Source organism: Streptopelia decaocto (assembly GCF_964273445.1).
Source record: "Streptopelia decaocto genome assembly, chromosome: 2".
Lineage (NCBI taxonomy): Eukaryota > Metazoa > Chordata > Aves > Columbiformes > Columbidae > Streptopelia > Streptopelia decaocto.
In genome coordinates this window covers 103,851,709-103,868,209 of record NC_138655.1, presented here as the reverse complement: position 1 = coordinate 103,868,209, position 16,501 = coordinate 103,851,709, and the positions used below count along the sequence as shown (strand labels likewise).

The window sequence follows — 16,501 nt, the reverse complement described above, 5'->3', positions numbered from 1 at the left end:
TGAGCTCTTATTTCAGGGCTACCAGTTATTTGATTGGTTCAGTGAATTTCATTAGTTTATGCTGAATTTAAAACTTCAGTGAGTAGAAATGTGACTGGAGACCTTGCAAGCTCTTTAAAACATAAATTTTTCTGAAATAACTAGTTCTGGTCGTGTCAGGTAATTTAATACTTATGTTATCTGATGTAAGAGGTCCTGTAAGGTTGTTGGTAGTGGTATCGAGGCTTCAAAATCTATAGATCAACTGTTACTGTCACAGTGAGAATGAATATGTATCTCTATACAGGTCCTAAGTTAACTGTACCTTGCATTTTCCAAAGCCTGTTTAAGATTCTAAAACAGTGCTCTTTCCAAGCTCCGTGGGATTTTAATGAAAACTGTTAAATAACTGGTATTTGGCATCTGTCCTCTTGCTCTAACATCACCTTGGAAACATCATTTCCCATATACGTGTAAGCAGTAGGCAGCCTTTACTAAGATGCTAACATCTTTCTGTATGGCTTTGCAAGGAGTTTAAAGCTCATATCTCACCTCTTCCATAGCCCTAAATATTCTTATTAACAGACACTTAGACTTTTAAGAGTAAGAGTTTAATGTAACCAGAATCTGGGAAGAAATAGTTATTCGGAATTGTTGATGCAAGTCTCACGTTTCGGGATTAAAAACCACTTCTTCTCAGTTTTGCAGGCTTAACGAACGTGTTGCAGAGGGAACAGAATGGTTCTTCATCTTAATTTTCAGATGTACTTAAGGACTTTTGATAGCTTTTGATGGCTGATATTATATACCTGTAGAAGCAGGATTTAAAGCTTAGTGCAGTTTGAATCTTTGTGGATTTTCTTCTTCCTTCCTGTTTTTTACTTTCTTTCCTCTCCCGTGCTGGTGGATGAGAGGGGAGAGTCCCTTCAGCTTTTTCTAGCTGTAGATTGTAAACTGCAAGGTATTTTGGAAAATAGTATGTGGCACTGATGTTGATGAAGGAAATATCTGAGTAGCCTGTTGAAAGATGTTAGGATTATTTCTATGTAGCAACAGTGCGAGAGAAAATATTTCCCCAAACTTCTAGGTTTAGTGTCTGCTTTTTTGTAGCTGCTTATAGATCTGTGATAAATCCTTTGGCTTACTACTAAGGAAATGGGTCGAGAGAGACAGAGGATGACTCCACAGAAGGCGCAGGGTGCCTACGGGGGTCTCGGGGACCCCCCGTTGTCCCCCGGCTCCGGCGATGCCCCCGAGGGCCCCGGTCCGTCCCTGTTGGTTCCCCCGCACCCGCTGTCCCCGTTCCCCTGGTTCCACGGGCCACTGTCGTGGCTGCGCGCGGCGCAGCTGGTGCTGGCAGGGGGGGGCGGGCGACCACGGGCTGTTCCTGGTGCGGCAGAGCGAGACGTGGCGTGGGGACTACGTGCTGACCTTCAACTTCCAGGGCAGGGCCAAGCACCTGCGGCTGTCTCTGAACGAGGAGGCGCAGTGCCGTGTGCAGCACCTGTGGTTCCAGTCGGTGCTGGACATGCTGGAGCATTTCCGAGTGCACCCTATTCCCCTCGAGTCCGGGGGGCCCAGCGACGTCACCCTGCTCCGCTACGTCGTGGCGGCGCAGCGGCCAATGGGCCGCGATCACTCCGGGAGCCGTTCGGCCACCGACCCCGACAACCTGGCCGAGCAGCCCCCGTAACAACGACCCCCAATCCCGCCCTCCCCCCCACCATGGGGAGGACCACCACGCATAGGTGGGAATGGGCCACCTCAGGGAAGTCAAGTCGGGTTGAAGGATTTGAGGGAAATCGAATGTTCTTATTGTCAGAGGAAGGGACATATGCGCAGGAACTGCAGGAAGCGTATACAGGATGAGAAAATGTATTATGCTGAGTAGGGGTGTCAGGGGCTCTATTTGCTGGGGACTTCTAAAACAACAGAGCCCCTGATAAAATTGAAATTAGGTCCCCAGCACCAGGAGATGGAACTCCTGGTAGATTCAGGGGCAGAAAGGTCTACTCTGTAGATTTTTTTGTTGATTTGTTTTGATGGCGTGTTCGAATCCGACTGAGTCGGGTTCCCAGCCGCGGCGCTGTTTCCTACGGCTTTGGCTCTGCTTTTGTCGGGGGGGGGGCGGGCAGCCCTCAAGTGTCTTTTTTTTTCTTTCTTTTGAGACAGACCCATGATTTTTGTGGGCCCATTCAGAAGTCCTGGCATGATTAGGGAAGTAGAAATAGAATCCCCATCCCGGATAGGGGTAGGGTCCTTTTTGTTAGTATCTGAGGCCGAATATAACTTATTAGGAAGGGATTAATACATGAGACCTTAATAAAGCAAACTTTGGAGGCATTGAGAGGGCCCAAACAAATCACGGTAGTTTATGTAAAGGGCCATCGGAAGGGAACCTCCATACAAATGAGGGGGAATAATTCAGCAGATGAGGAAGCTCAGAAAGCTGCGTTACTGGTAATAAAAGCAGTTGAACAGGACTCTGTACAAACTAAGTATGCTATGAGATTTACAAATCAGGAAAAGGAGAAATTAGAACAAATGGGAATAGTAGAATGGGTAGAGAAGTGGTGGCTACCTGATGAGAGGGAAATGCTCCCGAGGGGAGTAGCTTGGCAAGTTTTGAGAGAGTTTCATAGGCAAACCCATTGGGGAGTACAAGCTACTCGTAAAAAAAAAAAAAACATGGAAGGAATCATCATTAACCCCTCGCTGGGAGGGACCTTTCCTTGTTTTACTCACCACAGATACCGCAGTCCACACCGCAGAAAGAGGATGGACACACGCTAGCCGAGTAAAAGGTCCTATCCTGCATACAGACTAGGAAGTCGCCGGGAACCCGGACGAGTCAAAGTTGACCTTCAGGAGGAAGCAGACACGTGACGTATAACACTAAGCTTCTTATGGACAATTATAAGGAATTGCGGAAGATAGATATTGTGTGTCCTGTATGCAAACAATGTGATCCTTGGGTATGTCGTGTGTGTAGATGGTGCGGGATACAGCATTGGGAAAAAAACTTTATCAGGTTGAATGATGGTGTGGTGTGTGTTTGGGAGAAACCGTAAGGACTGTGGAAATATTGAAAATTACTGGAAGGGAGGATTGGCCTAGATATGGACATTATCAAAGAGAAGGGTACAAAACTATCGTACAGATGGAAAAGGAGATTATAATTAAGAATATAGAGTGTAATGAAAATATTCAGTTCTTATAACCTGTAAGTCCAGACCCTGTGAGGATTCGGGACAGTGGCCAAAACCTAGTATTTAAATAGCCCTATCAAATTGGATGTTGAAAAGTGAGTTGCGACAGAATAAGGAGAGAATTCAGGAGGCAGTTCCCTGAAGACTACAACTGCTGCCGAGAAGATAACTTACCCGGCTATTCTAAAGCGACAGAATAGGCCTAGGGCAAGGCAGAGGGGTATCCTTGTGGGAATTGGTAAGTGCTTCTGAAAACTCCTGAAGTAAAGCAACTCCGTTTAGCAAAATGACCCTCAACAAAATGAACTTTTGCTGGCTGATTTCCAGCCGACTGGGGGCTGGATCGCTCTCCCTAATCCTCTTTACCTTACCGGCAATAATAGCAATAGACCAGGGGAGTTCCCACCAACCTTTTAAATGGACCCTCTATCGATGGGAGGATAATACAACAGCAGACCACATCAGGGTCACCCTCTTTTACTCCAACCTTATGCCAGAACTGTGCCAAGCGTGGTAAATAAGATAGACTTTCTGGAATAACTTTAAGTTTATGAATATCACAGTAAGGGATGCTCTTCTTTGATCAGACATTTGGCACCAGAAGCCACAAGTTCTCTTGACAAGCTGGCGGGTCATCGGGAAGGTCAGAAAGCAGCAAAGATAAGTTGTTCATGCAGTCAAATAGGACTTCAAACTGGACATAGGGGTTTGAAGGTTCGGTAGCCGTGGTCACGGGCCCAGGGTGCCTGCTGCCGCTCTGTATCAGTGTCCATGTGATTGAATCTATGATATGTTATTCCCCCGAATGGAACAAAATGGATATGTTCCAGGACGGGACTTACTCCATGTATGTCTTTAAAGGTGTTTAACAGTTCCCGAGAGTATTGTATGTCAGTTGTCATTGTTCCAAAGATATCATATTGTTCAGAAAATGTAATGAATGATATTTGGGATACAGGGCTGTATCCTAAATCGACTTATTGGGCTAATTAAAAGCCGTGTAGAGCAGGTGCACCTTATGCTGCTGTAGAAACATGGCACTGATGAAGAAGCCGAAATAACCTTACTATCTCAAGAAGCGGTAACTCGATTTGATCAACGAATAGGTGGAAAAAAAGGAAAGGGGGGATTGTAATAAGTAAATGATCAAAATTGTTATTGTTGATCAAATCAAGTGGAACTCAGTTGTATTATGTATGTTGTGTTATATTATACATATTGTTGTAAGCAGTAACTGTGTTTATACAAGTTTGATTCTGTTTTGTAGAACTTTGTAGTGACAGTTAAAACCAAGGCCTGAATGCCTTGGTGCAAACCCCCTCTTTCTCCTTCCCCCTCTTCAGTTTGTAAGGAGTGGGCGCATCTCCTTCTTTTTCTGGTACTTAAGGCTAACAGCTTCTTTTGTTTGGCCCCAGAGCACCCTGACCAGGGCCATTAGGAGAAAGGAGTGCCGAGGCGCCACTGAGCACTGGATGCCTGCGGCCAGTGTGGGGGATGTTTGGAGGCTTCAGGTGCACCCACTGTGGGGGTGCAGAGGACAAGCACCCCCCCCAGTGACTCAGCTTTTTCAAGCCAGAAACCAGCGACATCCAAGTGGCTCAAAAGGCAACATTTTCCACAGCAAATTCTTCCATAGCAACACCTTCCACCAATCCAGAGAGCCACTGGAAGCCCGCGAACAGCATCAACCAATGCATGAACACGTGTAAAAACGTATATAAGCACCCACGAAGACTGGAGGGGGTGCCCGGTGGCGGAACCGAGCTTCCCCCGGTCACCCAGCGCTGTTTTGCCTAATTACTTGCTTGCTTTAAATTCGCTTGCTCAATAAAATTGATTAATTGGCTTAGAAACTTGTCTTCATTTATAACACTTGCATTGGGGATTTTTTGGGCTGGTTCCATTCTAGGCTCATTTAAGTTAAAAAAGAGAACAAACCACTGTTAATTTTCACTGTAGGAGAAGCACAGAAGATTATGTGTTATTAAAAAAAAATGGAAGATAATTATGTATGTATGAATCTACAGAGCTACAGCATCACAGCAACAAAACAGTTGCCTTTTTGTTCTTTTTCAAATTAATACCTGGCTCTGGGACCTCCAGTAATAATCCCATTCCCTCCATACAGCATGACCATCATCCCAAAACAGGAGGTACTCGGTGACCATCATCCCAAAACAGGAGGTACTCGGTGACTTTCTCACAGATCTGAAACTTCAGTCCTGAAATATCAAACTGGCCTGTATCACCTGCCTTAGGAAAAGGAAATTTAAAGTGAAACTACTTTGTTATGTCATGCTGGTGTTTGGAAATCATAATAGAGCTGAATTAATCTTTCTGAAATTTATCATTTTCTGTAATCTTACTCAAAATTATAGTAGGGCTGGGTTTAATCTTACTGAAAGAAAGAGAGAATCACACAGAATCACAGAATGTTAGGGTTTGGAAGGGACCTCAAAAGATCATCTTGTCCAATCAAATATATATGCCTTAATACGAAAGGTAGTTAGCTCAGGAATGGTTTTGCTTTGTTTATACACTGTTTTCTAGAATGTTGTCCTTTGTTTAAAAAAACCCACCCAAACCAAAAACAACAACAAAAACCCCCAGCCTCCTTACCCCTAAGGTATTTTCCAGTACTAAAGTATTCCAAAATGAAGTTACACTGGATATAGGGCTGGAAAGACTCTCTTGGTTTGGACAGTTTTTCACATAATTTGGGTGGGTTCAGACAGGAATGTGCATATGGGGCATTTTCCTTGTCATGACAATCCATTTTGGACTTGCTCCTTTCATTTCATCCTACACTACAAGAGGGAGAAGGTGATACTTATATATTTCATGCTTGAGGCACAGGATCCAGCAGATGTGTGAGATGTTTAGGTTCCTTTTTAGAATTGTGAAAGATTAGACACGTTCCTCGAGAGCTCACACAAAATTTCAAATCATTATGATTGGGGTGGAGAAAAATCTCATAAATGCCTATGTTTCAATGTGTAAATTTTGTGTTTCTTGAAATGTTGGTTATTATTTCGCAGGAATTTGTGTTATCTTATAACAGGGAAGATATATTGTTGGTATTTCTCAAGAGGAACTGATTATATTTTCTTCCCATTCATATATTTTGGAGTAGAATGAGAATTACAGTACTGTAGTTGCTCAGTAATTAAACCATCATTTAAAATTCTTACACTATGTACACACCTTTCCTAAGCACCAATGTTATCTTTCTGCATAGACAGGAAGTTCAGAAAATACAACTTGTAACTTTTTTTGTCATTACTTAACTTTGAAAGTAAAGTCTTGTTTATTAGTAGTATTTTCCTACATGTGATGTTATTTTCTGTATAAGAGGGGAGAATGGCTCCTGGACAGTGAAAAAGTAGTCACTTAAATCAGCGCTAGTGAGAGCCAGTTTGCTGTAAATTTTCTACAAGAATTAATGTGCATTGTAGGCATGACTATATCTCTGTGTGTATAGACAGAATTTTCCTTTTATCTTGACAATAATAAAATGATCTAACATTAAATGACATTTAGAGCATCACCTAATCTCTAGGATGAAGAACAATAAGAGTATTGTCATACGCAGTATCTCTCTTCTTGCACTTTTAATGGATTATTTGGAATACAGTGTATCTTCTAATACTTAGGTTGGGAGACTGGAATTAGGATTACTGGATTCTGTTATTGCTGCTGTTTCTGATGTTGGCAGTCCTTGTGAAATTAATTTTAATAGTTGAATCTTAAATTTTATCTGATTACCATTTGTGGTAATTGTTTTAACAAATTATATTTGAGGCATAATTCATATTTTTATTTGAATATCTTAAACCATTTGATCATTCATAGGAATTTAGAAAATCCTAATACCTAATGGTACTGTAGCAATGCAATCCATAGTCAGCCACAGTTATAAAACTACATCTGACTTGTGAGAAAAACAAGTCAAGTCTGGGGAGTGGCACTAAATTGTCATATCTGCGATCTCTGTTAGACTCATCCCATGGAGGAACAAAATCAAAGGTTGACACATTTTCCAAACTGGAGACACTAGACACTATACTTTTCGAAACTTCCTCATTCTTTGTTAAGATTTTTGCTTTTCTTGGAATTTGAGTGTACTTCAGCCTCTTGAAGCTTATCCTAAAGGCAGTTAATATGAATTATTATTTTTTCCTCCATGTTTTCTAAAAACTTCCAAAGAAATGTGTTGTTGTTTGTGGCTGTTATATTCTGTGACCTTTCAGTAGAAATTCACACATATAGTGTCTCACAGTTTGTATCCTTGCTGTTGGCAAGAAAACTAGATACATTTCAATGTCTGTTTAGTATAACCTCTGTATCTAAAATATAAACATCTGGATTAGTTAAATAAAAAATATGCAGCAGAGAGTTTTAGGGGTTTGTGTCTGTTTTTTGTTTGTTTGTTTGTTTGTTTGTTTTTGTTTTTGTTTTGTTTTTCATATATTAAGTGACATTTGACCAGAACTCTGCATTTTATCTAGATTTCCTAAACATGTTTAAAAAAAAAAAGTTAAAAAGTGAGGAATTTCTCATTTTTGTTTTACATTTAATACACAACTTTGAGACAAGATTGTACATTGTATCTACTTGTTTTGGAGTTACATATAGTATATATTTGAGCATTAAACAACTTTTTGCATGTATTAATACAATAATTGACTTGCTCATATACCCAACTCAGTTTGGAATTCATAACTCACTTCATTAATGATCTGAGTCCAATTTTCTGATTATCGGTAATAAAAAGTTCACACAGCTTGGTTTCTTCAGACTTAATAATTCTGTGAAAGATCTCTGAGCACATTTCTAATGTATTTATACTAAATTTTCATCACACCACTAAAATGGTGAGGGTAATGTCTTCCACTATGTCCTTAGATATTCTAAACTGAAAATACTAGACTCGATCTTTTCCTAAAGAGAAATATTTTTGAAAGGATGGGTAAATCCAGTTCAGCTTTTTTGAACTAAAAATAGTATGAAATAATACTATTTTCTCCCTTTAATAGAATAAATGAATTTTACTCTTAATACTGGGAGCTAGAAAGTGAATTTCTGCAATGAAGTCATTCCACAGTATTAGCAACATTGGATTAAAGAAGAAATAGCTACCCAATTGAGCATATCAAACTAAATTTACTACAATAAGCTTGATGTTCTTGAATGCACAGTCTGAATCTAGCAACAACCTTCTCTACAGTCCTGGGAAATAAAAAACTAATTTTAGTGGAGGCTGAGTATCTAGTATAGAAACTTGATCCCAGAAACAGGATCTTCTATTGAAATTGATGTTTAGAATCAGAGGATCTAGGAGAACAAAAGAGCTAAGTAAACTGATTTTTATGTCTTTAATGAATAAAATGTGCTGTACTTTCATCTGATATTTTAACTTAGTTCTTTTATCAGCCATGAAGGGTGCTGCATATGTTGTTTAATTTTCACAAGATCCTAATTTAGGCAGTAAATTTGGAAATAATGAATAAGGAATGCTCCCGAATAGCAACTTTGGATTTATTCCTGGCTATCATTATAGTATCAGTCCCTCATGTACTTATTATTTCTTGGTTTTGTCTGGGCTTAGAGCTATTTATCCTGAGTACAGCATGACTGTTCAAGGGTAGAAATCAAATTTCCCGTTTCATTTTAACGTTAACATAATGTATTTTATTGATAGCTTTTGTAGTCCGTATATAAATGCAATTGTTCTAAGAGTTCCTAGTTGAAACACCTTTTGGAAGGACATTCTTCAGGCAAGAAAAGACAAATAAATATATTCTTCAACTCATCAAATATCAGTATTTCAAATATTTATCTTCCTAAATTAGTTCCCCTTTTCAAAGTGTATGTCAGGATCAGTAATAAATACAGTAATATCTTATGTCTTAGAGTGAGAAAATATTTGAAAAGTATTTTTGTTTCTGTAAAGAGTTAATAAAGAGCTTTTTTTTTTTTTCAAAAATATTTTAATTTTAGTATTTCTGCAGAGTTGAAGGTGTTTTCTTTTTTTTTTTTTTTTTTTTTTTTTTTGGTTAGATCTGTTTATAGATCTGATTTCTGGTGGGTACTTAAATGAATGTGTCATGTCCAAAGACAGAAATAGAGAAAGGTCATTTTTTGTGTTTTTTAGGTTAATATAGTAGTTCCATTATTTCTTAGTGCTGCAAAATTGGAGATCATCATAGCAGGACTTTTTTATACTCCTATATCAGCAGTAATAGGATTTTTCTGAATATATTTATAGGTGGTATTTGAAAGCCTCACTTTTCTAATGGCAACTTGCTACTTAACAATAATACATCCAAACTAGACAGGCAGCAAAAGTATTTATATTAACATAAATGTAATATTTACATATCCACCTCTTCGATTCTCTGAGTAATGAAATATTCTATTCTACTATTTTACACCACCAAAAAAGAAACAAAGCTCCTTATGGTACACAGCTCCTGGTAGGCTTGTTATAAAAACAAAATAAAAACCAACCAACCAACTAAAATACAAAACAAACAAACAGAACAAAAAGAACCCCCAAAAACCCAAACAAACAAAACAACAACAACCACCAGACAAAATTAAGCATTCTGCTATTTTACAAAACAAGCTAACAAAAATGTAATCCGCCACTGAGAAACAGCTTGATGCATCAATTGAGAAATTCTTAACATTTCAGATGAGAAAAAGAGTGTTCAGAGAGACTGAACTAGTCAGGGACTTTCCCTCCTCAAGAAAAATTGCCTGCAGAGTGCAAGGAGAGACGCATCAGTACAACTTACCACAGCCTATGGTGTTCATCAACTGTACAATTTGCTCTTATCTCACTGGGAAGACTTGAGACTTTGCATGAAGTGTTTGAGACTAGCCAAAGACAGATGAATAATTATCTCCAATTTATCAAGAACCTATTCAAAACTCATCTCTTACCTTGCACATAGAATAGTGGCATACGAATTGCTTATGTATGGGTACTTACAGGAGTTAGAGCTTTTTGATACAAATGGCTTGAATTCGAGCTACGAAAAATATCTGGGGCTTGGGGTTATTTTTGTTTTAGTAAGACCTGTGTTTCCTGCTGTAGCTTTAATCAAGTCAGATTTGGATGTTCTGTGAGTTGCTAAGTTTCCAGGGATGGGCCTTACATTCACACCATATGTTCTTTTGTGCAGCCTTGCTAAGGTTGGAGTTTTGCTCATTTTTTTAAAACCATGCATTAGTGCCATGGAACTGAAGTGGTCTTTGAAGCCTTAGATACACTCACAGAACAGGAACACTAGGCAACCACACATCATTATTTCCTTCAGAGCCTCACTAAACCATCTCAGTTCTGAGGTAAAGAGATCATTCAAAGCATAAAAGAGGCATTTTAGTCTTTCTGCCCCTGCAGTCATGTTCTGAGAAGGGATTAGATCACTGGAGGGCAGGCAGGGAGTGTGTCCATGAATGGGATGCCTCTGCAAGAGAGCCCTGTGGTACTGGTGAGCCCTGATTGCGTTCACAGTCCTGTTGGTTTTGATACCTACCTTGGACCTCCTCTAATGCTGGACTCATATTCCACACCTACAGGGTGATTTCCTCCGTCCTTCCTCCTTGACCTGCTGTCTGTGGCACAAGGGTGAGAGACCTGAGGATGCATTAGAGGTGTAATCCTATAGGGTTAGCTCCTGAAAAGCTGTATGTGGAATGAATCTCAAGTCCAATCACTGGGGGTGATTGATTCTGACTAAAGGGGTTTTGGAGCTGAACGCTTGGGTTAAAATTTATGCATATCCCATGAAAACCAACTCCAGAGATAAGCAGAAGGTTGTGTGTAAAACAGGCACAGCTGAGTTACAAAAACATATGAAATTGTGCCAATTTGCATAACAGGTTATGCATACACCATATCTATACACACAATATACCTGCACGCACATCCAGTGCTGTTCTAGCAGGTTTCCATGAGATGCTGAGGAGCGTTATGTGATCAGCTGCCACTCTAGAAGTTCGCTACTCTACATCCCAGGATATGCCAAAGCGTGAGGAACTTTGTTGAATCAAAAGTGGTGCTTGTCATGCCATGGATTACGGAAGTTAATTCTTGCAATAAAATTTGTCTCGACCTTGTGCATCTTCATCAATTTTGAGCCACAGCCTACTGAGCTGTAAAATGGAGATAAAGTTTGCTTATCCCCTAGGAAGCAAGGTTTTTTCTTCTACAGATAAATATTTTAAAGTGGAAAAATAGGTTTAGTTAAATTAATACTAGTAGATAATTGTTGTTAATGCTGAAAGCACAGGAGTTCAGAATTCTGAAATGTAAATGCTATTGCAGACTTCACTGCCACATGGAAAACATGGCCTGAAAAACAACCTTATGGCTTTCCAGACAAATACTGCAAGGATAGTACACAAAAAGGTGATGCAAGCATATTAAATTAGTTGCAGAGAGCCCACAGTTTCAAAAATTCCACACAAAAATGATAAATCTTTGTAATCTTCTTAATCTTCATGTTCTGCCTTCACTTATACATCTCTAGTTCCACTGTCTTTGATAATACTGTTCGATCGTAAATAAGAGGAAAATTTTTAGATTATTACTATTTTTTCTCAGTGGAGTCTTCATAGGTCATGGTTTGGAGTTTTCTAATATTTGTCTCTGCAGATTCTGGAGGAAAAATCTTTATTGTACAAAAACATATACTGTCTGGGATACCCTGTAATCTCCCACAAGCACAGCTTCTATAATTTTTTAAGTCCTGTGTAGTCTCTTCAAAAAATAAAGGATTAGAGCTAAAGACTATTCACATTGTTTTTATTTTTGGATAAATAACTGTCAGTAATAGACAACCTGGGATAGATATAGAGCTATGGTTCATCAGACTAACTCAATTGCAATTACTTTACATCAGGAGTGAGGCTTGGAGCCAGCTAAAATCAGTGGTCACTGCTCAGCCCAGGTAGGAGGCATAGAAATAGCAGAGACACCAGGACAGTCATTGAAGTACTCTGCAAAAGCATGAAGTAAGTACAGGCTGTTATATTATTAATGTTGAAGGGTAAATTAAATTCGGATAATTATTTCATCACATCTTATTATGGGAAAATTATTTCCAAGAGTCCTGCTGTCTTTAGGGAAATGCCCTAATTTTAGATCCTGGATGTTTTTTTCCCTTGAACTGTGAGCAATTGGCCTTGAGTGGCACAGGAAATGGTAAAGGGCAGCAGCCGAAGCTGCTGGAAAACAGCGGATGTCTGAATTATTTGAGCAAAAGCACAGCTGCAAAATCCTTAAAACTAACAATGTTTAACACAGAGAGTGTTTCTAGCCAGCTCCTCCACAGATGCGTATCAGTCTGTATCTGTTACTGTAGTGGCATTCCTCTGACTTACACCATTGTAAACTGTCTAGGAAAAAATAGCCAAAACATCTCTTCTGAATTGTTTTTCTTCAGCTGAAACTCAATGCGCTGAGTCTTGTTTAGTTTTATACAAACTAACTCTGCTTCATTGGCATTATTCTCAACTCTCACTGTTGTGACTACAAAGAGAATCAGACCTGTTCATGTTGTCTCACTTTAAATGATCTTCCTTGATTTTTTTGGCACTAATACGATTCTCTCAACTAGTACAGTTGCTGTTGCAAAAAAAAAGTCAGATAATCTACAGGCATTTATCTAGATGTAAAAGACTAATTTGGAATGATATTATAAAGTGCTGTAATGAACACATACATCAGACAATGAGTTGTCCACTGTGTAGCTGGAAGTTCTGAAAATAAACAGAGAAAAGTATAGCAGTGGTGCAAAATGTAGCTCAAGACCTAAATTGTACTCTGATTTGTGTTTAGCTATTGAAACTGCAGCTGCCAGTGATGCTGGTACCAGATTTATATTAACGGGTAGGACGAAGAAATACACGTTTTTACTGTAGGACAGAAAATCAGTGATGCAATGATAGCCATGTACATATTTGAGGACAGAGTTCAGCCAATGAGTGACCTATATGTTAGATGTCTAGGAAAAACTAGATAGGGAACTTTTTGATGAGACACTTGCAAACTAGAACATATTCTCAGCTGGAAGTACAACACTTCAGAATCAACTTTCCAGCTTTTAATTAAGTTTTTTCAGAGAAAGATTCTCAGCTACAGAATGGAAACCACTCAAAACCAGGGAGAAGGATCCTTAGGTTGACTGGCTTGCCTACATTTCTCTCTTCTCCCTGTTTTGAAAATTGCATCAGTAGAGAATGGATTTTTTTCTTTTAATAATAATCTTGAAGTTTCAAAACAGCAAGATATTTCCCCTGCCACCTGGTGTCAAGAGAGAATAACACAGATGAGATCTGTGAAACTTGAAGAAGAATCGTAATGTTATAACTTGGTTCTTTAGATTAAGAATAGGTTTTAAACATCAGTCTGATTTTTGAGACCACATTAACTCACTTTCAATAACAGCAAATAAATAAATACAGTTTTCAGAAAACTATGATCTCAGACGAAGAAAGCTGTGGGCAAGCAACATCATTTAGCAGGCTGAAAGTAAGGCAAGCTACTTCCAGTAATGAGTGATAACTGAAGATTACTAACACACATAGGCCTTGCAGTCAAGCTGATGCAACTATGCCGGATGGTGCAAAGAGCTTTTCAAAAATGCAAACAAAATGGAATATTTATGAATCTGAAAACTGGGTGTTACCCTGACCTCCATGGGGGAATGGGAAACAAGTAGCACTGAGAACAGCAGAAGCTCTCCTTTGAAAAAAACATAATGCCTTTCAATTTGAGGTCATAATTATATTGTTGTTGTTGATATTTAAAGCTGTGAAAAACTGCAGTGCTATATATGAAAACTTTCCAAGGTTGATCTTTCATGCTGAATAATCATGAGTTCAGTTCTTGCTGTGTTTTCACGTATATATTAAACTACCAATAAGAGGCTCTAGGAACTGCTCTACCAGTGAACAGTTTGTTAAAAATAAGGTTGAATTTTTTTAAGTGGCATCCAACTCCTTTTTAAAAAATGTTTTCTCTGGAGTAGGATTTAAACAGGAGTTCTTAACTATCTATCTGTGCTGGTTCTTTTTCTCCATCTTTTAAGAGACAGAGTCCCAATACTTGCAAGCACACAAAAAGGGTAAAAATGTACTTTTTAGGAACAGCAGATGGAGAATACTAACTCCCTTAGCAAATAAAAAACCAAACCAAAACCCAAAAGAAACAAGCAAAACCAAAACCAACAACTAAAAACTCCAAACCACAAACAAACAAAAATCCACCACATTTAGGAGGTTTAGGAAACCCTCCAAGTCTATCTGTTTGGGAAAAACACCATTAATATGTGTTTGAATCATTACTGAAGATAATACATTGCAACAATCCAAAGAATGACAGTCTGAATGGAACTAGGAAAAGGAAATATTAAAATATTTTCTAATGCAGACACTTGGGAAAAGAATATACTTTCTACTTTCTCTCTTAGCACTAATTATTTTCACATAAAATTCTATATTTAGGTGTTTCACTCTTCCCCGAGGTTTATCCCTGCTTGAAAAGCTGATGTAAACTTGGAAATGCATAGCAGGGATGAAAACCAATGAATGTTAACTTGTTTTCTGAAATAGAAAAAAATGTCAAATCCTGCTGTTTGAGGGGTAAAGCATATCACAGAGTAAAATTCCTTTGTATGTCTCATTTTATTTTATTTTATTTTATTTTATTTTATTTTATTTTATTTTATTTTATTTTATTTTATTTTATTTTATTTTATTTTATTTTATTTTATTTTATTTTCCTAGTTTGCTATGATGTGATTCAGATGAGCTCTGTTTAAGGCAAATAATTTGTCAAGATTTCCTTGCAAATCTCCCTTTGAAAATTAAGCCATACTGCTGTGGCAAACTGCTTTGTTGCTTCTGAAGCTGCCAGCTTATTATCTGTCTGTCTTCTCACTCTTCTCAGCAATAAAATACATTTCAAGTTTTTTACGGTCCAAGAGGTTATGTTGGAACGATTTTAATGATCTGCTCTGTTTACATTTGACGTCTGTTAAAACAGCATATCCTGAGTTTTTCCCACAGAATTTAAGAAATGTTGACTTTTTTGGCTGCAGAGCTCATTTATGGAAAACATCTTCTTTGGGTGCTTCTCAGTGTGATTTTTAATCTAAACCACTTTCTCTGTTGTTGCCTATATGACCCCACCTATATGGCACATCTGAGGAGTGGGGATGGCTGCCTGGGGGAGAAACGGCTGCACAAGCTGCTTCTGCTGACAAGAATTTGTATATCAGACGGCGACCTGAAAACTGTCTCCTGCACAGAGAACAATAAGCATTGTGGCAATTATCAACCCTCCTCAAATCCTGACTTCTCTCATTCCAGAAAATACAAAGTGTTTTCTATATGGGATGCGGCATGGATCACTGGTAACATTGCAGTGACTGTTGTGCTGAACATCTGAACAGAGATTTAATTTATCCAAATAATTAGCTCAGTTCTCTGCTTTTGTTTTAGGCCATTGGACATCAGACACTACTCAGTATCTTGTTCAGGATGAATATAGCAAAAAATATTTAAATTCCAAATAATTTATGTTATGATAACTATCCTACCTGCACGCATACTAAAATTATGTTGGAAATAATTTTCATACTTTTTCATGTCAGCAGTGCTTGATGTTATTTCTGCATGTGTGCAGAGAGATCCAAGATCCACTGCTCTAAAGGTGTTGCACCAACCTATTATAGTCTATTGTGGATGTAGACAATTTCAGAGAGAAAGGGGGTTTTGAGATTTTGGATGCAAGGTGACATACTTCACACAGTTGTTCTCGAACTTTGTTTCAGCTCATCTGTTTTTTCCAACTTCAAGCAGATAGGCTTAGATTTAAAACAATTACCATAGGATCAGACAAAGTCCTGTGCTTTTCCCCTGAATTCTCCACTTGGACCTTTCCCAAAGGGGAGCCACCTTCTCTTTCCAGTTCCCCCATACAGCTCTGCCATATTGCCAACTGTGATTCCCCTGGAAGTACATTGGCAATGGAGCGCAGTGGAGTCTTGTACTATGGGTTGTTTGCTTGAGCTGGTATACCAAATATTCAGAGGAATCAAGGAAAACATCCACAAAGAAACCTCAAGACCCTGCCACAAGGAGCTGGCCTGCTACCATATTTCAAAATTTTTCGTTAAACACCCTTTGTACTTCTCAAAAAAAGTTAGTAGATTAACCCATACCTCCATATGACAAGCCTCACATTCTGCCTACACAGCCACGAATACAGCTTTCTAGTTTGCTTTCTTTAAAGCTTC

At 38.7% G+C, this 16,501-nt stretch overlaps 1 protein-coding gene across 1 annotated transcript; it reads left to right on the top strand.

The window, feature by feature from the left end:
- Window positions 1-717: 717 nt before the first annotated feature.
- On the top strand, window positions 718-3,907 carry LOC309436091 (SH2B adapter protein 1-like). The gene is given in 3 exon segments (XM_082044986.1): window positions 718-1,338; window positions 1,340-1,727; window positions 2,730-3,907. Coding segments are annotated over 2 exon segments (537 nt in total). The 5' UTR covers window positions 718-1,134; the 3' UTR covers window positions 1,673-1,727; window positions 2,730-3,907.
- Window positions 3,908-16,501: the final 12,594 nt, after the last annotated feature.